Consider the following 25,499-nt stretch of genomic DNA (forward strand, 5'->3'; position numbering starts at 1 on the left):
CTCCAACCTGATGGCATGAACATTGATTTCTCTAACTTCCGTTAATGCCCTCCTCCCTTTCTTACCCCATCCCTTATTTATTTATTATTCCCCCCCTCTTTTTTCTCTCTCTGCCCCTCTATCACTCCTTGCCTGCTCTCTATCTCCCTCTGGTGCTCCCCTTCCCCTTTCTTTCTCCCTAGGCCTCCTGTCCCATGATCCTCTCCCTTCTCCAGCTGCGTATCCCTTTTGCCAATCAACTTTCCAGCACTCAGCTTCATCCATCTCACTCCTGTCTTTTCTTATTTCGGATTTCTCTCTCCCCCGCCACTTTAAAATCTCTTACTATCTCTTCTTTCAGTTAGTCCTGACAAAAGGTCTCGGCCCGAAACGTCGACTGTACTTCTTCCTATAGATGCTGCCTGGCCTGCTGCGTTCCACCAGCATTTTGTGCCATCTGTTCCAAGGTCATTTGGCATTCCCCTCATCTGACCCATTCATAGTAGCCAATATTTTCCATCAGTCTTTTGGGATTCAAATCACTGGTAGAATTTTCTAGGTATGTATTGAACTGTTTGCTCATCTTAAACAGTGTTGATATTTTGGCTGTTTTGCACCAGCCATTTTTTGAGAGTGGGAATTACTCTCCGTATTAAAGTAGCTGGGATGGCAGTTAAGGTGGAGGCATTCTATCTGTGCAGGATATGAGAGATTCATATTCTTTCACCTGTAGGAAGTACAACCACCTGGAGTTCTTGATAGACTGTGTAAGTGAACTAGAGCTGGAGTTGGTAGACTTTGGATCGTCCCGGATGCTAAGAGCATCACCGACAAGAGTTTTAATGAGATAGTCACACTCAAGCTGCAGGCAGCAGATAGTTGGATGACCATCTAGAGAGGCAAGGGAAAGAGACAATCAGTGTGTGGCTGGTCCTCCTGGTAACAGGTCTTTAGATGCACCTGGACAAGGCAGCACAGCAGCCAGGTCAGTGAAAGGGGAAGCAATAGTGATTTGATAGTTAGGGTTCAGACAGTAGAATTTATACCTGAAAAAGAAACAAAAGAATGCCTTAGAGTGGCTGCAGAGCATTCTTAATAACATAGGTAGATAGAGGAACGATGTCCTGTGCAGTGAACATAGGGAGTTAGGAAAGAGGCTGAAATGCAGGACATTGATTAGTAATTTATGGATTAGAAATTACCACATGCTGGTCAGGGCAAGAATCAAAGAAATGGATAAATATGTGGCCGAGGAACTAGTGCAGGGGATAGGGTATCAAGTTCATGGATCATTGAAACCTCTTCTGGAGCAGGGGCAACTTGTACAATAAGGCCAGATTGCACCTTGACTGGAGGGGAACCAACATCCTAGCTAGCAGATTTGCTAGTGCTACTCAGAAGGGTTTAAACTAGTTTGGTAGGAGAATGGGAACCAGGGCTCAGGTCATAAAGTGGAGGGATTATAAGAAGGTAGGTGTCATGACCAGGAAGTGTGTAAGGAAGAACAGGCAGGAGCAAGGTAGTAGACATGATGAGATGGATGGGTTGAATTGTGTTTATTTTAACGCTAGAAGTATTAGGGGAAAGGGCGATGAACTTAGAGCATGAATCAGTACGTAGAATTATGATGTTGTGGTCATTACAGAGACTTGGATGAGAAATGGGACAGGACTGGATGCTTATTGTTTAAGGGTTTCAATGTTCTGTAAAAAATGGAGTAGGAGGTAAAAGAAGAGGGATAGTTGCACTATTAATCAGGTATACTAACAACTGTACTCAGGGGAATAATACAGAACTCATCTATGGAAGTTACAATTGATCTGATGAGACACTACAAATTCCTGATTGCCACTGGAACACTGAGGAACAGATACGCAGGCAGATTAAGGGAAAGTGTGAAAACAACAGGGTATCATGGGTGATTTAAACTTGTCTTAGATAGACTGGGATCTCCTTTGTGTAAGAGGTTTAAATAGGGCGGAATTTATTAAGTGCATCCAGGTGTTTTTTTTAAACAGTGTGAGCAAGCGGGTGGACAGTACTTGGTTGTATTGGGTAATGAGTCTGGATAGGTGGAAGAATAGTTAGGGTACAGTGACCACAACTCCTTATATTTTAAGATAGCTATAGGTAACGATCCTCCAAAAGGACTACAACCTTGTGGTTTGGAGGCTTGTGTGCCTCAATGACCTGGAGGGCTATGTTGGCTGGAGTCAGGGCTTTATGCTTTGGCTTTTGGTAGGGGCAACCATGCCAAAAAAAATGTCAAAGGGTAGTGGCCAGACTGAGAGTGCTCCACTAGTCCTCCAGGTTCAGAGGTTCAGCTCAGAGCTGACAACCCTGGCTGGTAAAACAAAATTGTTACGGAAACAGCAATAAAGAATCCTTCTATCTCTGAGTATGACGGTATTCGTGAGTCACCATTCAGTACTTGTGTGACTGACAGTAGTGAAAACCGAGAGGAAGCTACAGTCATGAAGAAGGAAACCCTGTACACAGCTAGAGATGGAGGGCCTTCATTGCTGCCCTAAACATCAGTGGCGTAATGGGCAGAGAGAAGAGATGGGTCAAGATAAGTATGGACGTTGTGAGAGAGTATTAGGTTGGAGTGAGGCAAATTACAAAACTTTTAGGGAGGAAGTATGGAGAATTAAATTGGAACAACACTTTTTGGGCAAGTGCACTTCTGACATTTAGTGTACAGTAAGTGTATAGATAAGTGTACAGAGTACAGCACAAGTATGTTCCAGTAGTAAGAAAGGAATTAGATGGCAAGGGATGTCTTTAGAGGCAGTGAATTTAGTCAAGCATAAATAAGGATTAGGAAGCTAAAATTAAATGGAGCCCTCGAGGATTATATTGTTGCTGGAAAAGAACTCCGTAAGGGAATTAGGTGAGCTAAGACAGATCACAAAAAATCCTTGAAAGTGGGAGTAAAGAGAATCCTGAGGCATTATATACGTACATAAGAGAAAGAGAGTAACTAGAGAGAGGGTAGGACCGCTCAAGGATAAAGGAGGGAGTATGTGCTTGGAGGTGATTGATGTACACACCCTTAACTTCCAAGTGCAGGTGAAACATGAACATCTACAGTCCTTATAAAAAGTATTCGATACTCCCCCCCCCCCCCCCGGAAATTTTCATGTTTGCCTTTATTAAGAGTTGGGAAGCTATGTTGCAGCTTTATGAAACTTCATTAGGCTGCTTTTAGGGTATTGGATTAATTTCTGGTGCCTCATTACAGGAAGGATGTGGAGGTTTCAGAGAGAGTGCAGAAGAGCTTTACCAGGATGCTATCTGGAAAGGATAGCATGTGCTACAAGGAGGATTGGACAACTTGAGCTGTTTACTCTGAAGCAGCGGACATCGAGGGGAGACCTGAGAGAGGTTTATAAGATTGAGAGGCCTAATCAGAGTAGACAGCCAGTATCTTTTTCTCTGTGTTGACACGTCTAATATCAGAGGCATGCTTTTATGCATTTAAGGTGGATGGGGGCAAAATCAAAGGAGATGTGCAGGGTGAAATTTTTACACAGAGAGTGGTGTGGAATACATTGTCAGACATGGTGGAGCAGACAAATATGGTAGAAGCGTTCACCAGGCTCTTAGAAAGGCGTATGAATGTGCAGAGAATGGACGTTGTGTAGGCAGAAGGGATTAGTTTAGTTAGGTGTTTAATTACTAGTTTAGTTAGTTTAGCACAGCACTGAGTGCTGAAGGGTCTCTTCCTGTGCTGTGCTGTAATGTTTTATCTTCAATGTCTATGTATGCAATACCCTGAAGGAGTTAAATTAAATGGTATCTGGAAGCTATTTATTTTATTGTAATTGTGTCAGTATTTATAAGCATCAGCTCCCGTAACCATAGAAACGATATGTTCAATGTTATCAATGCAAAGCTCAATTTGAGCTTGGAATCTGTAACCATGAGAGATAGCATTGATGCATCAACAGATTGGAAATGAAGTCACTCAGCCCTTCTTTTCTGCAGTATATATAAATATCTCTGTTGTCCATTACAAATACATTGAATCATGCGACTAGTATCTCTGAAGATTGGGTCCATATATCTATTCAGAGAATATGCTACCGTTCATAATTGTATCTGTAAGATTTTGTATAGTACAAGTTGTTAAATTGCTATCACACTTCTTTTGAAATGAAGTAACATACCCTGTTTTATTCATGATGATTACTAAGGAGGATCTGTTAGTGTACAAGTATTTTTCTTCAGTTTGCAAGAGAACCCTACATCTCTGGGGAAGTTGTATGGATCCCTGTAGATTAGATTTGAGATGTGAGATTTAATTCTGTTGCACTTGCAATGTACTGATAATTCATGGTCATGAGTTGTATGACCATTTTACAGCATCAAGCCCTCCATGTTCCTTGGTTATCATTTTTAATATCATTACAAATTATCATTGGGGTACCATGGCAGTGTAGTGGTTAGTGAGACGCCATTACAGCTCGGAGTATTCCAGAGTTTGGAGTTCAGTTCCGGCGCCGTTCTGGTAAGGAGTCACTGTACATCCTCCCTGTGGAATGCGTGCATTTCTGGGTCCTCCAGTTTCCTCCCACAGTCTAAAGACGTACTGGGTAAGTTAATTGATCACTGTAAACTGTCCCATGATTAGGTTAGGGCTAATTGGGTTTGTCGGGGGTTGCTGGGATGGTGCGGCTCGAGGGGCTGGAGGGCAGACTCCGCTGTATCACTAAATAAAATAAAATACTGTTACCATTCCAGTGGTAGTCTGTGACCTTCCTCATCAGCATATCCAATGCCAGTTTGTAGCTATCCTGACCAACATACTCAGTGCCAGCTTATTATTTTGATGAGTCTCCTGAATGTCATATCACATGCAAGCCTTAAAGAAGTTAAAAATCAAATTACAAGAGATAGGGATTCAGGGTGAAGTGTGTGAATGGTGCAGAATTGGCTCAAAAACAGAAAACAAGTTATAGTGAGAGAATCATTTTCACTCCTGGAAGCTGTTAAAAGTGGGGTTCCGCAGAGATCAGTTTTGGGGCTGCTGCTGTATGTAACTTACATTAATGATTTGGATAAGCACGTAACAAATAAACTAGTAAAGTTTGCCGATGACAAAAAATTAGGGGGGCGAGAGTGGGGGGGCGGGCTAATACCATTCAGGCAGCAGATCAATACAGTTAGATCTAAACAAAAACCAGATGTGGGCAGATAAATAGCAGATGAAATTTAATGTAAGTAAATGTGAAGTATTACATATAGGAATTAGAAATAATAGATATAAATATACAATGGGGGGGGGGTTAGAAAGTGCACTTTATGAGGAGGATTTGGTCGTCCTGGAAGACTCACGCCTCTCAACATCTGGACAACGTACAGAAATGATTAGGAAGGCTAATAGAATGTTAGGCTAAATAATATGTTCAGTGGAGTTCAAGTCAAGAGATGTACTCCTTAAGCTGTATAATACGCTTGTAAGGCCACCCCTTGAATTCTGTGTACAGTTTTGGTCTCCATATTGTGTGAGGGGTGTGAGGGATGTGAAGGCACTGGAGAGAGTCCAGAGAAGGGTGACTAGACTCATTCCATGTCTGCAGGTATGAGTTATGAAGAAAGATTGAAAGAATTAAATGTCTTTAGCCTCAGTAGATGTAGAATGAGAGGAGACATGATAAAAGTGTTCAAAATCATTAATGGTATAAATAAGTAGGGTGGATGCCAGCTGCTACTTCAAAATTAATTGATCCAAGGACACAGAGTCATAGGTGGAGACCAGTTAAAGGGAGATTTCAGATTATCATCAGGAAGCATTTATTTACATGAATTGCGGAAACATAGAACAAACTACCTGATTTTATGATTGAGAGCAGTACCTTAGAGACTTCCAAACCTAAACTTGGTAGTTATTTCAACACACAATGTGAATAGGAATTTGGCAAGAGCTTTGTTGGGCCAAATGGCCTGTTCTGTCAGAAATGTTCTAATACTCTAATACACGAATATGACTTATTCTTACTGCAATCTGCAGCACGTAATTTCCCTTTAAGCAATGTACTTTTCAATTACCTTAATGGTCTACATACAGATTTCACAATCTTCTGAAGAAATAGGTGGGCCAAGCAGGTACGGTATATTTAAACATATGAAGGTTCATCACCATGGCTAGAAACCAGGCAGGAGAAGCGGAATACAAGCTGGGCTGAATTGCAGAGGGATAAGGCCCCTCTACCCAGCATCATGTTGGCAAATGTGCAGTCGCTAGAGAACAAAATTAAGGACCTGAGGACAAGATTGATGTATCAAAGGGAAATGAGAGATTGTTGTGTTCGATGTTTGAGCGAGACGTGGTTTTCTTCCAGCACAGCAATACAGCCCTCAAACCCGAAGGCTAATCAATAAACCAAATGGACAGAACTGCGAATTCAGAAAAGGTAAATCTCCAGAATGATCTCTGGAAAGCCATCTAACAGGTGAAGCGGCAACTTTGGACTGAACTTGAATCAACGAAGGACGCTTGATAGTTGTGGCTATAATCTCTTGAATACTATCATCTCTTATAAATTTAAATCAAGCAACATAGGTGACAACAGGGTTTCACTTCTAGATGAGCTCGATGCCTTCTATGCTCACTTCTACCCTCAAAGCATGAACATGAAGGAACCTCGTGAACTCCCACAGTCCCTGATGATTCTGTGATTTCAGTCTCTGAAACCAATGTGCAAGCATCCTTCAGGGAGGGGAACCCATGAAAAGCATCCGGCTCTGATGGGGTATCTGGCCGAGTATTAAAAACCTCTGCTGATCAACTGACTGGAGTGTTTGCTGAGATCTTGAACCTCTTGCTTCGGTAGTCTGTTTTAATTCAGGCTTCAGTTTTACCAATGCCTAAGAAGAACAAAGTAACCTGCCTCAGTGACTTCTGTCCAGCATCACTTACATCCACAGTGTTAAGGTGTTTTGAGAGATTGGTAAGGAAACATATCAGCTCCTGCCTGAGAAGCAACTTGGATCTGCTCCAAATTACCTCCCGGAACAACAGGTCAAAAGCAGATGCCTTCTCATTGGCTTTTTACTCAACCCTGGAACATCTAGACAGCAAAGATACACACATCAAGATCAGTTTTATCATCCACAGCTCAGCATTCAATACCATAATCCCCTTGAAACTAACCAATAAGTTTTAAGACCTTAGCCTCAATACCTCTTTGAATCCTCATTTCCTTACTTGCAGACCCTGTCAGTTCAGAATGGCAATAACATCTCCACAATCTCCCATCAGCACAGTGACACCACAAGTCTGTGTGCTTAGCTCCCTGCTCTACTTGCTTTACACTTATGACTGTGTGGCTAAGCACAGCTCCAATGCCATATTTAAGTTTGCTGGTGACACCACTGTTGTGGGCCAAATCAAAGGTGGTGATGAATCCACATATAGGAGGGAGATTGAAAATCTGGCTGAGTGGTGCCAGAAAAATAACTTCTTGCTCAATGTCAGCAAGACCAAGGAGCTAACTACTGACCTCAGGAAGAGGAAATTGGAGGTCCATGAGCCAGTCCTTATCAGAGAATCAGAGGTGGAGAGGGTCAGCAACTTTAAATTCCTTAGTTATTTCAGAGGACCTGTCCTTGGCCCAGCAAGTAAGCACCTCTACTTCCTTAGGTGTTTGCAAAAATTCGGCATGATATCTAAAACTTTGACAAACTTCTGTAGATGTGTAGTGGAGTGTATATTGACTGGCTGCATCACATCCTGGTATGGAAGCACCAATGCTCGCAAATGGAAAATTCTACAAAAAGTAGAGGATACAGCCAGTCAATCATAGGCAAAGCCCTCTCCCCCATTGAGCACATCCACACGGAGCGTTGTTGCAGGAAAGCAGCATATATCATCAGGAACCCCCACCACCCGGAACATGCTCTCTCCTTGCTGCTGCCATCAGGGAGAGCCATAGGACTCACACCGCCAGGTTCAGGAACAGTTATTAACCCTCAACCATCAGGCTTTTGAACCAAAGGAGATAACTTCACTTCAAATGTTCCCTATGGACTCTCTTTCAAGGACTCTTCATCTCATGTTCTCCATATTTATTGCTTGCTTGCTTGCTTATTTCTTTCTTTCTTTCTTTCTTTTTGTATTTGCACAGATTGTTGTCTTTTCACACTGGTTGAATGCCTAAGTTGGCGCAGTCTTTCATTGATTCTTTTACGGTTATTATTCTATTATGAATTATTGAGTATGCCTGCAAGAAAATGAATCTCATGGTTGTATATGGGGACATATATGTACTTTGATAATAAATTTACTTTGAACATTAAACTTCTATCAGACAGTAATTTGTTTCCTGTATTGTATTTCAAATAAAACTTCATTGGCGTGAAAGCGCTTTGGGTTCTCCTGAGAACGTGAAAGATGATTTAAAAAGAATGCACGTGACTCACTTTTTGCTTGTCATTTGTTGATCAATAGTTTGGGGAATTGATCATTTTATTTTTGTTTATTTAGGGACACAGCGTGAAACAAGCCCTTCCAACCCAATAAGCTGCACCGCTAAGCAACACACCTATTTATGCTAGAATAATCACAGGACAATTTATAACGACAGTCTTTGGACTGTGGGAGGAAACTAGAACACCCAAAGGAAACCCATGCAGTCACGGGGAGAATGTGCAAATTTCTTACAGTAGTGCCAGAATTTAACTCTGAACTCCAAGCTCCTGACCTGTATAGCTTGTTCTAACCGCTATGCTATCATGGCACCCCTGACCACCTGAAAATTCTTCCTGCAAATGTCACCCTAAACTTGCTATGACTCTCCATTTTATTTCATCCATATCCACCTTCTTGCACTCAGATCACATGTACTCTATGTCAATCCTCTTTTACCTCCATGATGGATGTTGAAAACTCGATGAATTGCTCCCATTTGATAAGTGGAAGGTGATCAAAGGAGGATAGGAGTTGCTTGGTGACCAGAGATGGTAAATCTTTGATGAAGAGTTTGATGAGCTTTGAGGGTCATTGAGAAACATTTCAAATTTCTTTGTGAGTTCTTTATCTTACTTGCAATTGGAAGATCTAAGAGTGCAGATTGTTTGTAGAAACTGACTTGAGGAGCAAGAAATGCACGTTTTACCCTTTCTTCTGTGCCATCATCCAAATGTAGGAATTATTGACTGATCCTAAAGTTGTTTCACTGTGAATTTCTGTTGGTGACAGAACTGGGCTGATTTGTGATGATGGTTGAGGAGTCTGGCCAGCTGCCTTTCCTCTCACAGGAGTAACTCTGCTAAAGTTGAGAAAGATGTGTCAACATTAGATTTCACTCTTTTGCGCAGTGCTGTCCAAGGTCGAAAGGATTGCTGATAATGACCATTCAAATGTAGTGCATGGGCTTTGGACTTCATTCTGTGAAGTGGAGGCCACATCAGTTGATAAAAAGCTGTGTTTCAATTCCAGTCAGAAACTCTGTACTGTTACACAGGTAGTCATTTGAGTAGTAATTTAAAAATATCCCCATTCACCCAGACCAGAATAAACCTCCTTCCATTCACTCCATTGTTCAGGATCCTAATGGGTTCTCTGCTCAGTTCAGCTTTGAGTATGATTGGTACATTAAAGTTGTGTTATAGAAGGCATTATTTAGTTTTGTTGACTGTGTGCGATGATCTGCAATAAGTAGCTGATTAAATAGATCTTGGAATGTGGGTTGGATGTGTGAATGTTACAGGCAGTCTATAAATATCCACATTCAGGAATATTGAGTCCTTAGTAACCACTTCAGCTTGTCACGATTCAGCCTAAAGGACATCACCTTGTTGTTAATTGTGGTGAATCATGCCTGCTGTGACTAACAAACACTCATCCTTAGTTTGTACCTCTATGTGCACTTCAGGATAATTAAGCTGCATTGTTAGACTCTCCAAGATTCTCACCCCATTAGTGCTGTTATTATGCACTGTTAACTTCCGCTTGGCTTTCCGCAATCACGGCTAATGTGTCTTTTTAAAAGAGTTGGGCATTTTAGAGAACTGATGTCAAGGGTTCATTTCCTCTTATTGTCTTATTTATTTCTGGGCACTTTTCTGTGCACATCAGAATGTTTCTATGGAGAATTGAACACCTTCAGTCATCATTACCACCAAACTGCCCTAGTTACAAAGTTGAACACATCTTGTGTCTACAAAGTGGGAAATTGCCCTGAGATCTGATGGTAACCTGTATATTTGAGTTCCCTGGCTCCCAAGTAAATTACTCTAATTCAGAATGGTAGGTATTCTTGAATTAGAAACAGTTGAATTCATAGGATTTGAAGGAAGAAGAAAGGCTCACTAATGCTTGTACTTTCAGAATGTTATTTGCTGTGTTAGTCATAGAGTCGTAGAGCACCACAGCACAGAAAGAGGCCCCTCATCCCATTTGGTCCATGCTAAACTGTTATTGTGCAAGGCTAGTTCTAGTCACCCACCCTCAGTAGAATAACCCTGCTTGTATTTACCCTATCCATAAGCCCTCATAGTTTTGTCAAAACTCTCCTCATTCTCCTATGGTCCAAGGAATAAATTTGTAACCTATTCAACCTTTCCTTAAAACTCAGGCTTTCAACTCCTAGCAACAGCCTATTAAATATTCTCTGTACTCTTTCAGTTTTATTGATATTTTTTCTGTAGAACTGCATACAATATTCCAAACTTGGACTCACCAATGTTGTATACAATTTCGACATAACATCCCAACTCCTGTACTTAATACTTTGATTTTTGAAAACCAGTGTGCCAAAAGCTCTCTTCTCAACCCTATTTACCTGTCCAACCACTTTCAATGATTTATGGATCTGCATTAAATTCCACCTGTCATTTTAAAACCCATTTTTCCAGCTGGTCCTGATCCTGCTGCAAGCTTTGATAGTGTTCCTTATTATCCATTACCTTGGCGCTGTCTGCAAACTTGCTGTTCCAGTGTACTACGTTATCATTTAAATTGTTGATGATAAACAACAGATCCAGCACCAATCCCTTTGGCACATCATTAGTCAGGGACCTCCAGTCAGAGAGGCAGCCATATCACTCTCACTCTATCACTCTCTGACTTCTCTCACTAAACCAATGTTTAATCCAATTTACTACCGGTACTTCATCCTGAATGTCAAGCGATTGAATCTTCGGAAACAGCCTCCCATGTGGGATTTTGTCAAAGGCCTTTGCTAAAATCCATTTACTCAATGTTTACTGCCTTTCCGTCATCAATCTTCCTGATAGCATCCTGGTTGGTTAGACATGGCTTTTCATGCACAAAGCCATAATCAGGTCCTGCCTATCCAAATACTTATATAGCTTGTCCCTCAGAATACCTTCCAATAATTTACCCATGTCTGACATTGGGCTAATTCTTCAAGCCTTTCTTGAACAATGGTTCAATGTTAACTACCCTTCAGTCATCCGGACTAGTGGTTAGTGTGCTGCTTTTACAGCTGGGGGTGTTGGAGTTCAGAGTTCAGTTCCAGCATCCTCTAAGCAGTTTGTATGTCCTCCCTGTGAACATGTGTGTTTCCTCCCACAGTGCAAAGATGTACTAATTAGTAAGTTAATTAGTCACTGTCAATTGTCCTATGATTAGGGTAGGGTTAACATAGAAACATAGAAAATCTTCAGTGCAATACAGGCACTTTGGCTCACAATGCTGTGCCGAGCATGTACTTACTTTAGAAATTACCTAGGGTTACCCATAGCCCTCTGTATTATTATATACTTATCCAGGAGTCTTTTAAAAGACCCTATCGTATCCACCTCCACCACCGTCACTGGCAGCCCATTCCATACACTCACCCCTCTCTCTGTAAAAAACTTACCCCTGACATCTCCTCTGTACCTACCTCCATGCACCTTAAAACTGTGCCCTCTTGTGTTAGCTATTTCAGCTCTGGGAAGAAGCCTCTGACTATCCACACGGTCAATGCCTCTCATCATCTTATACACCTCTATCAGGCCACCTCTTCTCCTCTGCTGCTCCAAGGAGAAAAGGCCGAGTTCACTCAGCCTGTTCTCATAAGGCATGCCCCCCAATCCAGGCAACATCCTTGTAAATCTCCTCTGCACCCTTTCTATAGATTCCACATCCTTCCTGTAGTGAGGTGACCAGAACTCAGCACATTACTCCAGGTGGTGTCTGACCAGAGACCTATATAGCTATAACATTACCTCTCAGCTCTTAAACTCAATCCCACGGTTGATGAAGGCCAGTGCATCGTATGCCTTCTTAACCATCGAGTCAACCTGCGCAGCAGCTTTGAGTGTCCCATGGACTCAGACCCCAAGATCCCTCTGATCCTCCACACTGCCAAGAGTCTTACCATTGATACTATATTCTGCCATCATATTTGACCTATCAAAATGAACCACTTCACATTTAAAGAGCAAACATGAGGAAATCTGCAGATGCTGGAAATTCAAACAACAACACACACAAAATGCTGGTGGAACATAGCAGGCCAGGCAGCATCTATAGGAGAAGTACTGTCGACGTTTCGGGCCGAGACCCTTCATCAGGACTAACCGAAAGGAAAGATATTAAGAGATTTGAAAGTAGTGGGGGGAGGGGGAAATGCGAAATGATAGGAGAAGACCGGAGGGGGTGGGATAAAGCTAAGAGCTGGAAAGGTGATAGGTGAAAGTGATACAGAGCTGGAGAAGGGAAAGGATCATGGGATGGGAGGCCTTGGGAGAACGAAAGGAGGGGGGGAAGCACCAGAGGGAGATGGAGAACAGGCAAACAACTAAATATGTCAGGGATGGGGTGAGAAGGGGAGGAGGGGCATTAACGGAAGTTAGAAAAGTCAATGTTCATGCCATCATGTTGGAGGCTACTCAGCCGGTATATAAGGTGTTGTTCCTCCATCTTGAGTTTGGATGCATTTTGACAATAGAGGAGGCCATGGATAGACATATCAGAATGGGAATGGGAAGTGGAATTAAAATGTGTGGCCACTGAGAGATCCTGCTTTTTCTGGCGGACTGAGCGTAGGTGTTCAGCGAAACGGTCTCCCAGTCTGCGTCGGGTCTCACCAATATATAAAAGGCCACACCGGCAGCACCGGACACAGTATACCACACCAGCCGACTCACAGGTGAAGTGTCGCCTCACCTGGAAGGACTGTCTGGGGCCCTGAATGGTGGTGAAGGAGGAAGTGTAAGGGCAGGTGTAGCACTTGTTCCGTTTACAAGGATAAATGCCAGGAGGGAGATTGGTGGGAAGGGATGGGGTGGACGAGTGGACAAGGGAGTCGCGTAGGGAGTGATCCCTGCGAAAAGCAGAAAGAAGGGGTGAGGGAAAGATGTGCTTGGTAGTGGGATCCCGTTGGAGGTGGCGGAAGTTACGGAGGCTGGTGGGGTGGTAGGTGAGGACAAGGGGAACCCTATCCCGAGTGGGGTGGCGGGTGGATGGGGTGAGGGCAGATGTGCGGGAAATGGGAGAGATGCGTTTGAGAGCAGAGTTGATGGTGGACGAAGGGAAGCCCCTTTGTTTAAAAAAGGAGGACATCTCCTTCGTCCTGGAATGAAAAGCCTCATCCTGAGAGTAGATGCGGCGGAGACGGAGGAACTGTGAGAAGGGGATAGCATTTTTGCAAGAGACAGGGTGGGAAGAGGAGTAGTCCAGGTAGCTGTTAGAGTCTGTAGGCTTATAGTAGATATTATAGAAGATTCCTTCTTGTCCAGTCCTTTGCCTTTTCCACTTATCACCTCCCAGCTTCCTACTTCATCTCACTCCCCCACTCACTTGGCTTCACCTGTCACCTTCTAGCTTGTCCTCCTTCCTTCTCCCACCCCTCCCCCTTTCTTATTCTGGCATCTTTCCCCTTCCTTTCCAGACCTGATGATGGGTCTCCGCCCAAAATGTTGACTGTTTTTTCATTTCCGTAGATGCTGCCTGAACTGTTGCATTTTGTGTGTGTTGCTCTGGACTTCCAGCATCTGCAGGATCTTTTGTGTTGTTTCCTTTTTGTTGACGTTGCCAAGTGTATCATAACCCCAACCATTTCATGCTCCACGGAAAGTACCCATAGGCCCCTCTCACTTTTTGAATCTTGCACTTACTCACCACAAGTAATTGCTTATGCTCTCTCAAGCACAAGTTAGTTTGTAAATGTCCCCATGATACCCAGGTTTGTGCATGTAATTGTGGATTCCTTTGCTGCTGGAAAATAGAGTGACCGGGATCACACTGATGAAAATACAGCACAGCACTGGACAGAAACTCTGTATGTTTAGAATTTTAGTGTAGAGCATGTAATTAAAATGCCTCATCACACTGTACTGCATGGTTATAATTACTGGGATATATCCTTGAACGTTGTTAGGCTGTCTGACTTTAAATTCAGTAGAACCACATGAACATACTGTACTAATGGTTCAACACGACATTAAGAGTCTAAAGTAAATGAGAATACCAATTGTGATTTTCAACTGAAACAAATAACTCATATTTTTCTAGCACTTTCCTGGATCAGTCAAGACTGTGTTCACTCGCTATGGCCCTGTGATAATCCCAAAAATAATCCTATTCCCTAGTGCTCTCCTGTATTTGCCAGTTCTTCTCTTTTCTAGAGGTTCTGTATCATTCCCAAAACAAACCCACTGCCCTTCTTTCTCCATTTCATTCTCACTGTGTTGTACCAATCCAAAAGAGCCCTGGATGGCTGGAGAAATAGACAGAAAGAGTTTTCAAAAGTAAAACTGAAGAATCCAGCCACTAGCACTAATTAAGCTCTGGGTAATTCACACAGAAGATTTTTGTAGTCAACAGTATTGATAGTGTGCAAGAGAATGATCAATGCCTATTGAAAATAAGTATTAACATCCTGCTTAACGATCCCTTTATTAACCAGGCTCTGAAGGTTAGATATATTAACTCCCCCAGAGACCCTGACATTGGGACACCTGCTGAGAGCAACAAATAAACGTACACAATGATCACGCACCATCAGAAAATATCCAGCTCTCTGCTCTATGTGTAGTTATTTCAGACAGCACAGGAAGGAGACCAGAAAGCCAGACTAGCAATAATTTCTAATCGAATGTCAAATACCAGCTTGAGAGGACCTGTCTGTGAAGACCATTCTCCAAGGAGATTAGTGGCAACTGTTGTTGGTAAGGTTACGATTGAGCTTGATTGAACTTGAATTTATTAGCCTGTATTTCATTTATTTTAAAGATATTTCTGATTTTAATTTAGCTAAATTCTTATTGTGAACTGGGGATCTCTCTCTCTCTCTCTCTCTCTCTCTCTCTCTCTCTCTCTCTCTCTCTCTCTCTCTCTCTCTCTCTCTCTCTCTCTCTCTCTCTCTCTCTCTCTCTCTCCTCCTCCTCCTCCTCCTCCTCCTCCTCCTCCTCCTCCTCCTCCTCCTCCTCCTCCTCCTCCTCCTCCTCCTCCTCCTCCTCCTCCTCCTCCTCCTCCTCCTCCTCCTCCTCCTCCTCCTCCTCCTCCTCCTCCTCCTCCTCCTCCTCCTCCTCCTCCTCCTCCTCTTCCCCCCCCCCACTTCCACCCCTCACTCTCCCTCTTCCCTCCCCACTTCCATCCCCCCTCTACCCCTCCGCTCTCCCCTGCGGAAAGCAGAAAGTGGGAGGAGGGAAAGATGTGCATGATGAAGGAATCCTGTTGGAGATGACGGAAATTACGGAGAACTAAGTGCTGTACGCAGGGGCTACTGAGGTGATAAGGTGGTAGGTGAGGACAAGAGGAGCCCTATCTCTGATAGAGTGGCGAGAGGATGGTGTGAGAGCAGATGTGTGCAAAATGGAAGAGATGCTGGTGAGGGTAGCAATGATGTGGAGGAAGAAAAACCCCTTTCTTTGAAGAAGGAAGATGTCTCATTAATTCTGGAATGTAAATCCTCATCCTGGGAGCAGATGTGTTGGAGATGGAGGAACTGAGAGAAGGGGATGGCATTTTTACAGGTGACAGGATGGGAAGAGGTATAGTCCAGGTAACTGTAGGAATCAAGGGGCTTATAAAATATAACCGTACGTAAGCTGTCTCCAGAGATAGGGACAGAGAGATAAAGAAAGGGAAGGAAGGTGTTGGAAATGGAGCAGGTAAATTTGAGGGCCGGGTGGAAACTGGAGGGAAAGTTGATGAAGTTGACGTGCTCAGCATGGGTGCAGGAAGGAGCACCAATGCAGTTGTTGATGTAGTGTAGGAAATGTTGGGAGTGATACCGGTGTAGGCTTAGAGCATAAACTTTTCTGCATAGCCGACAAAAAGGCAGGCATAGCTGCGACCCATGTGAGTGTCCATGACCACACCTTTGGTTTGGAGGAAGTGGGAGGAGCTGAAGGAGAAATCCTTGAGAGTGAGGACCAGTTCTGCCTGATGGAGGAAGGTGGTGGTGAAGGGGAACAGGTTGGGTCTATTATCTAGAAAGAAGTGGAGAGCTTTAAGGTCCATCTGATGGGGCCTGGAGTATATAGGGACTGGATGTGCATGATGAAAATGGGATGATTGGGGCTAGGGAACTTGAAGTCATTGAACAGATACAGAGCATGTGAAGTGTCATGGATGTAGGTAGGAAGGGTCTGAAATGGGGGGGTAAACCAGAGTCTAGGTTTGCAGATATAAGTTCAGTGGGGCAGGAACAAGCAGAAGCAACGGGTCTACTTGGACAGGCAGATTTGTATATATAACTCATTCTAGTTCCTGCATAATACTCTCATTATTGGCATGCTCCAATGCAATATTCTCCTGCATGGTTCATACTTATCCTTGCCAATAGCTGTTTTAATTCATAAGGAGTTATGGTCCTAACTGTTCTCCCTCTGGAAAATCAGTCACCTGCCAAGCTTATTTCCCAACACCAGGTCCAGTACGCCCCACCTTCTTGTTGGACTATCTACATATTTTATTTACGAAACTCTCCTCAATGCATCTAACAAATTCTGATCCCAATCTAAACCTCGTTCACAATAGAGTTCCCGTCTATGTGAGGGAAGTGTAGTCACCCACTACAACAACCTCAGTGGAATCCAATCAGAGTGATTGCACTTCTCTTGTTTTTGAATTCTCTGATCCATTCTCTCATTTAGTCCCATTCTAGTTACTTCTTCTGTCCACAATATCCCTTCAGCCTGCATTATTCTTTCTTTTGGCCTAATTCTGTCTTTCTCTCTGATCCACCCCTTGTGCCTTGCTCACACAATTATGGAATGTGTAAGTGGTAGCTCAGTTTTCTCAACTGCAGCTCAGAATTTGGATATAGTTTCAGTATAGCTGCTGAGAGCACAGTATAATTTATCAGGTTGCTATGCTGGTTTCCATGGCACAGAGCCGTTGCTATTCAGGTCTTCATATTGCATCTGATTTTCTATGATGTTTGCACATTGGTTATCTTGAAATCCCAGTGATACCTCACTTATGAATGAGTTAACATTCTCATATGCAGTGTCCTGTAAATTATTTTGGTTCAATGTCAAATTCTGAATGAGAGTTGCTGGTTAAGCTGCAAGTTGATTGATTGCTAATTTATAGTATCTTTTGTAAGTGGAATTTAATTCCATAGTGTTCACTTGCGATATTATGTCATTCTAAAATTACGTAGTAAACTCCAGATAAAATACCACTGTACAATACAGCAACCCCACCACCATAAAAGCAGAATGTGAGAGCTTCTAAACTTATGTTGGAAATAAAAGACTATCAAGGATAAATGTGGATCCCTCACAGAATTTATTTGGGGAATGAGAAAGCAATTAAACAAGTACTTTATGTTTGTTTTCATAAAAAAGGGAAAAAAACTTCCAAAAACAAGAGAAACCAAGAGACGAAATAAATGAAATAAGTATAAATTTGTCTGAAATATAAACATAAAATGCTCAAAATGCCCATCAAGTCAAGCAGCATATGTGGAGAGAGGAAGATGCTGCTTGATCTGCTGAATGTTTCCAGCTGTATTGTTTATGTTTCAGACACAAAGTGCACTGCAGATGCTGTGGTCAAATCAAGACGTACAAAAAAGCTGGATGAACTCAGCAGGTTGGGCAGCATCCGTTGAAAGAAGCAGTCAACGTTTCGGGTCGAGACCCTTCATCAGGACTAAAGAAGGAGGGGGCAGGGGCCCTATAAAGAAGGTGGGGGGGGAGGGTGGAAAACCAATCGATCAAGGGGTGGGGGAGGGGGAGGAGATAGGCAGGAGAGGTAAAGAAGGAATCTAACGGGAAAGCACTATGGGTAGTAGAAGAAGGCAGAGTCATGAGAGGTGATAGGCAGCTAGAAGAGGAGACGGTGTGAAGGTGGGATGGGGGAAGGGAGAGGGAGGGAATTACCGGAAGTTGGAGAATTCGATGTTCATACCAAGGAGCTGGAGACTACCCAGACGGTATATGAGATGTTGGACTACCCAGATGGTATATGAGATCATATACCTGCCTCCTTCCCTTCTTGAAGAGTGGAGTGACATTTGCAATTTTCCAGTCTTCCAGAACCATTCCAGAATCTAGTAATTTTTGAAAGATCATTACTAATGCCTCCACAATCTCTTCAGCCACCTCTTTCAGAACTCTGGGGTTTACACCATCTGTTCTGGGTGACCTAAACAGGACCTTTAGTCCTTTCAGTTTCCCAAGAACCATCTCTCTAGTTCTGGTAACTTCACACACTTCATGACCTTTGACATGTGGAACTTCCTCTATATTGCTAGGGTCCTTCACTGTGAAGACTGATGCAAAATACTTATTCAGTTCAGCTGCTATGTCGTTGTCCCCCATTACCACCTCTCCAGTATCATTTTCTAGTGGTCTGATATCCACTCTCGCCTCTCTTTTACACTTTATGTATCTGAAGAAAATTTTGGTATCTTCTTTAATATTATTGGCTAGCTTACTTTCATATTCCATATTTGCCTTCTTAATGATCTGTTTTGGTTGCCTTCTATTGGTTTTTAAAAGCTTCCCAATCATCTAACTTACCACTAATCTTAGCTCTACTATATGCCCTCTCTTTAGCTTTTATGTTGGCTTTGACTTCTCTTGTTAGCCACAGTTGTGTCATTTTTTCTTTAGAACATTCCTTCCTCTTTAGGATGTATATATCCGGTGTCTTCTGAATTGCTTCCAGAAATTCCAGCCATTGCTGTTCTGCTGTCATCCCTGCCAGTGTTCTTTTCCAATCAATTCTGGTCAAATCCTCTCTCATGCCTCTGACATTCCCTTTACTCCCTGTAATACTGACACATCTGACTTTAGCTGCTCCTTCTCAAATTTCAGGGTAAATTTAATCATTTTATGATTACTTGCTCCTAAGGGCTGTTTTGCCTTCAGCTCTCTAATCAATTGTGATACATTGCACAACACCCAATACAGAATAGCTGATCTTCTAGTGGGCTCTACCACGAGTTGCTCTAAAAAGCCCTCACATAGACTCTCTAGAAATTCCCTTCCTGTAATCCAGCACAAACCTGATTTTCCTAATCTAGCTGCATATTAACATTGTAACATTGCCCTTTTGGCATGAATGATCTATCTCCCATTGTAATTTGTAGACCACATCCTTACTACTGTTTGGGGGTCTGTATACAACCTCCACTAGGGTCTTTTTACCCTTGCAGTTACTTAGCTCTATTCACAATGATTCAACACCTTCTGATCCTATGTCACTTCTTTCTAATGATTTTATTTTATTTTTTACCAACAGAGCAACACTGCCCTCTCTGCCTTCCTGCCTATCCTTTCGATACAATGTGTATCCTTGGACATTAAGCTCTCAGCTGTGGCAGACCACAGTTTGTGCAGCTTCAGAACTGTGTCAGACATGGCTGTAAGCCGCATTGGGGCCCCACAGGGGACTGTATTGGTTCCCTTCCTGTTTACCCTGATTAACTTGGACTTCAGTTACACCACCGAGTCATGTCACCTGCAGAAATTCTCTGATAACTCAGCAATAGTTTGTGTATAAAGGGAGGATGAATACAGGGCCCTGGTGGAGGACTTTCTCAAATGGTGCAAGTTGAATAATCTGCAGCTCAACATCATTAAGACAAAGGAGATGGTGATGGACTTTAGGAAGACTAAGCCTGCACTGGTCCCTGTTACTATTGATGGTGAGGACATGTATGTGGTGAGGGCCCACAAGTACCTGGAGGTGCCTCTGGATGACAGGCTTGAGTGGAGTACCAATACAGAGGCTGTGTATAAGAAGAGCCAGAGTTGCCTCTGCTTCCTGAGGAGACTGAGGTCCTTTGGAGTATGCAGACCTCTCCTTCATGTGTTCTACCAATCTGTTGTTGCCACTACAATCTTCTATGTGGTGGTGTTCTGGGGTAATGGCATCAACGTGTTTGATGCCAAAAGGCTCAATAAACTGATGAGAAAGGCTGGCTCTGTTATAGCAGTCAAACTGGACACACTGGAGGCTGAGTTAGAACAAAGGACCCAGTGGAAAATCCTGGCAATTCTGGACAAAGTTTCTAACACTCTGCATTCTACCTTGGCTGAACAGAGGAGCACTTTTAGTAATAGACTAAGACAACTACGCTGCTCCCAAGATCGCCATGTGAGGTCATTCTTACTCTTGGCCATCAGGCTCTATAGTGAGTCAACCTTTAGCCAGGGAAGTGATGACCCCCTCCTTTTAGACTGTTTGAGACAACTTATTTTTTATTCTTTCTTACTTCTCTTCTAATATTTGTATACCTGTGTACTTGTAATGCTACTGTGGCACTATAATTTCCTTTGGAATCAATGAGGTATCTATCTATCTATCTATCTATCTATCTATCTAACTTTTCAGCCATGATTCATTGATGCCTACAACATCATACCTGCTAATCTGCAGCTGTGCTGCAAGTTCATCCAGCTTATACCGTATACTGCATTCTGTATTCAGGTACAACACCTTCAGTCCTGTATTCACCCTTTTCGCTTTTGTTGCACCATGCTCAATCTTTTCATTCCTAACCTTGCCTGAGGTCTTACCAACATCTGCCTCCTCAACATCTCCACTAACTGTTCTGGCACTCTGTCCCCCCCCCCCCCCCCCCCCACAACTCTAGTTTAAACTCCATCGTGCAGCATTAACAAACATTCCTGCTAGGATATTAGCCCCCTCCAGCTCAGGTGCAAATCGTCTCTTCTGAACAGGTCCCACCTATCCTGGAACAGAGCCCAATGATCCAAAAATCTTATTCCCTCCCTCCTACACCAACTCCTTAGCCATGTATTAAACTGTACAATCTTCCTAGCTCTAGCCTCACTAGCACATGGCACAGGTAGCAATCCTAAAATCACAACCTTGGAGGTCCAGCCCTTTAGCTAGCACCTAAGGACTAAGAAAGATGTCAAGCACTGGTTTCTCCCCCGGCTGAAAAGAATTTCTAATTCCAGACACCATACTTTGAGAAGGACAGATCCTTGGAGAGGATGCACAAGTACTTTATTAAAATGAAGTCAGTTTAACCTCAGTGGTTACAGCTGGTGGTGTACTGGCATCTACACTGGACTTAGAGTCGAGTGGTCCTGGGTTGGAGTCCAGCCGACTCCTTGCACGCTTTCCATTCGTGCTGGGTTAAGTGTTAAGCTAGCAACTTGGCCTTGTCAAAAAACAGACAAAAATGCTAAAGGAAAGACAAGGTTTTTGCCCGATGCGCCACAATGTGCTGAAAGAAACAACAAAATAGACAACCTTAGTGGTGGGGAAGGTTTTAGAAATAATGATACAGGACAAATTAACAGCCATTTGGATGAGGCTGGATTAATTAATGAAGGCCAGTAGGGATTTGGAAAATTCAATTTGTGTCGTCAGAATGAGTTTCTTTTTGATTAGGTATTGGAAACAATTGATGTGGTCAATGGAAAAGTTGTATTGTAAATGGATCTCCAAGCAGCATTTGATATAATATCACATATTTTGGTTTGCTTGGAAGATTAAAGTTTATGGAATATAAAGGTCAGTGGCAGCATGGATCATAAATTTCTGGTTGTTTAGACGATTGGTTGACTAAAGCTTGGCAGCAGCATATTGCTTATGTAGTGGGCAAGCACGATCATATTTTTGTCCCGTTCAGTCACCAGAGGGCAGCACAGTGGTACAGCAAGTAGAACTGCTCTCTCACAGTACCAGTGAACCCGGGTTCAATCCTGACTTTGGATGCTGGCTGTGTGGAGTTCTGCGCGTTCTCTTTGTTACAGTGTGGGATTTCTCTGGGTGCTCTGGTTTCCTTCCATGCTCTAAAGACAAGGTTAACTGGCCACTGTCAATTGCCCAGAGTGTGTAAGTGAGTTGCAGAGCCTGAGAGGAGTGGATGAAGTCTGTGGGAGAATAACACGTAGGATTGGTATAAATGGGTGGTTTATGGTTGGTGTGGACTCAGTGGGCCAAAGGGCCTGTATCTCTCTGTGAGTAAGATTTGCTCACCTTCTCCAAGCTGCCTCAGTTATAAAGGATTTAAAGCCATACTAATAATGGAATGCTTGATCACAGATCTCCAAAGTCTGACCACAGAGCAGGAAGCTTTGAAGTTTTTAAACAGGACTGGAGGTTTCATGACCTTTTAATCAAGGCCCAAGCACAGACCAGGAGTTCTGGACCACATGCCAGGAATTACTAGGCTTTTAAACATAGTCTGAGAACAGACTCATTGACTGTGCTCACAAAGTAAGTTTTGGATTCTATACTGCCGGAGCAGAGACTAACACTGACAGCCAGTCCAATGCAGTTCAATAAAAAGAGCAATATGTATTAACTATCCTTCTGTGATAAATCTTGCATCATGTGCATTGTATCCATTACTGGTGAGAGGTAAAGAGTTAATGAAGGGTGAATGAAGTGGTGTTTGTGAAGAGCTTAACTCCTTTAGTGAGTCTGAGAGACCACAATAAAGGAAAGGGTTGTCCTGGTGTGGTTTTGTATATTTCTCAGTGCTATCTCTTGCCTTTCTTGTGTTGGGGAGCACTCTGGTGCAGTGCTGTGTCACTCTGTTCCATTACTGGGCCTACCAGCAGCTCTTTGCACAATAATGACAAGCTGATTTCCAAAAATAGCCGAGTGGTGGGAAGCCTTCGACTCCTTATACAATCTGAGCATGCTCAGGAAATTAGCAGAAATGTGTCAGAGTTCCTAATCTACACAGAAAATATTGTCACTTGGAGAAAGGACCAGAGGCAAGAGGCAACTTGCGTGTGTGAGGGGAGTCTGGGCTCCTTCTTCTTACTGTCCCACGGACAATGTCTACCTTGAAGGCGGGTGAGAATTATATTAATCTATGGTTGACTAGTTCATGCAGTGCCTGTTTCTTATCCAGTCGGCAATTTAAAAATGTAGAAAAGCTCAGGTGAATATTTATCTTTTAAAGTTAAGAAAATGTTCCCATTTTATTTTATTGCTGTTGCTGGTGATAACATATTAATTGCATTCTTGTATTTTTTATCTTTATGTTGCTCCCCAATGTCAAATATTCTGTAGTGAATACCTATTGGTAACAGCACAAACTCGAGCAAATTTAACTTTATCTTTTCCCATGCTGTCATTGGGGTCCAGATATAACAGGCACCCAGTCTCATCAGGGCGAAGTTCTACAGTCACTGACTCACTGGAGTATAGTTTCACAGGCACAGACTTTCAGCACTGTATAGGACACGGACTGGAGTGCTGTTGACTTGGGGTTCAAATCTACAGAATGACCCATCAGGGTGCATTTTCACAGACGCTGACTCTCACTAGTCTGTTCATTCCTGTCCCTCCAACCGCCCCAGCTCTGTTTCTCCAACATCTTGACACTGGCAGAGCAGGAGGTGATAAGAGGCACAGATTCCTACCTAACCATGGATTTTTGAAGGTTGTTTTTGATCTCAGGCTAGGACATCTTGATGTCAGCATCCAAATCAGGATCTCGCTGTTTCATTTGTGGAATTACACACTCGGCTATGCATTTGCAACTTAAGGAAGTTCTTTTTCTATCAGATTTATATTTTCAAATTATAAAATACATTGCAGGGTTTAAGTGCTGATTTTGGGAGATTATGAATTGTGAAATTAACCTCTTTGTCATAGGTGCAAGTTATATTGTTTTCCAGAGCAGAGGATGCGAGGTGGCCGAGGGAGAGTCAGTGGCAGAAATGAAAGGAGGGAGTTCAGTTTCTCAATGGACCTGGAGAATGAGTCATTACCTTCACAGGAAGGAGAGGGTTAGCATCGTCAGGAAGGGTAAAATGATGCATCAGTTAGTTCCACTGCTCCGGGGACCCGGGCTTGGTCATGCCCTTGAATTCTGTCAATGTGGAGTTTGCATGTCCTCCCTGTGACTGCATGGGTTTCCTCTAATTGCAGTAGTTTCCTTCCACATACCAAGAATATGCTGACTGGGAGATTAATTAGACATTTAAAATTGTGTGGATATAGTGAACCGAGAGGCCCATTGTGGTGCTGTATGACTCTAGAACTCCTATCACAAGGAGGATCTTTTAAAGTCAGCACCTTCCGGGGAGAGAGTAAGTGCCTTTGAGGGATGATCAAGTGGGAGGAGTGGACAGAAAGGGGTTAAGAGGTTGCTGAGACTCAGAGAGGAGTTCTGAAGGATGGAGTATCAAGTAAGTTCTAAGTGGTGAGGGCAACATGCTGTAAGGATTTCTGGTCAATTTTAGATACAGTGAGATTTTGCACTGAGACTGAGTTCAACCGACACTATTGAAATCCTTTCTTCCATTGCAAATTTGTGCACAGAAATTCTAGTGTTAACCGCTGGAGCCTGGAGTTGGCTGTGGGTTCTTTTAAAGGGGCCTATCCTGCGGAGGAGGGCTGGCAGAGCTCGCCTATGATTATAGACTGTGCTCAGCAGTTACCATGGTAATGATGTTGCTTAGAGCTCGAAAAGGCGGCGAATAGAAAACTGTCGCCCAGCAACACCACATGGAGTCTGGCAAGCATGAGCATTGAGGCTGGTGATTGGCTATGGACCATTAATGGGATGTTAGCTACGGGCAGTGTGCGTGGACAGTGAGTCTTTGTAAATATCAGGGTTTCACATCTGATTACTGGGTCTCTGTCTATCTTGCAGCCATTCTTTACGGTCTTGTGTGCAATCACAAGGGTGATCACCTGATCATAAATTCTTATGCCTGTTTTCTCAAGGACTCACCACTCATTGGGATCTTACTTTGAACACTAGGGTGTCATTCCTAATCGCTAGCATTTCAGTCCATTATCTCATGTCTTGTTGTTGTGGTTTCCTGGTTGACTTGCCAGGGTTTCTGCTCAATTATGGATGTCTTGACTGGTCAATGGGGTCTCTGTACTGATCTCTGGAGTACCATACCCAAAAGCTTTGTCATTGGATTATTCTGGAGTATTATTTTTAATTATTGCTCTTTGCATCATCTCCAAGGCTAAGGCCATTCAGTTGTTTCCTGCTACTGACTCTTCTCCCTCTTGTTAAGTCACTCGTACATCAGGAAATGTTCCCAAGTGCCGAAATAGCTCCCTTCAATAGCACATGCTATTCCCTACGTTGTCATGTGTAATCAAATCTAGAGAGTGGATAAACTTTCTTGGGTGTAAT

At 43.0% G+C, this 25,499-nt stretch overlaps 1 protein-coding gene across 9 annotated transcripts in view; it reads left to right on the forward strand.

Moving 5' to 3' along the window:
• The window catches only part of ccdc136b (coiled-coil domain containing 136b), a 126,400-nt gene that overhangs the window by 31,084 nt on the left and 69,817 nt on the right, over nt 1-25,499 (forward strand). For 2 of the 9 annotated variants that reach the window (XM_073066704.1, XM_073066705.1), the window contains exon 1: nt 23,010-23,184. The exons of 2 other annotated variants lie outside the window; for them this stretch is intronic. In XM_073066704.1, the coding sequence (XP_072922805.1) occupies nt 23,170-23,184 (15 nt within the window). In that variant the 5' untranslated portion in view covers nt 23,010-23,169. Of the gene's footprint in view, nt 1-14,991; nt 15,109-23,007; nt 23,189-25,499 lie in introns of those variants that run through there. 5 more of the 9 variants (XM_073066698.1, XM_073066699.1, XM_073066700.1 and 2 more) reach the window with 4 other exon arrangements.

This window comes from Hemitrygon akajei, chromosome 14 (genome assembly GCF_048418815.1).
Source record: "Hemitrygon akajei chromosome 14, sHemAka1.3, whole genome shotgun sequence".
NCBI classification, from domain to species: domain Eukaryota; kingdom Metazoa; phylum Chordata; class Chondrichthyes; order Myliobatiformes; family Dasyatidae; genus Hemitrygon; species Hemitrygon akajei.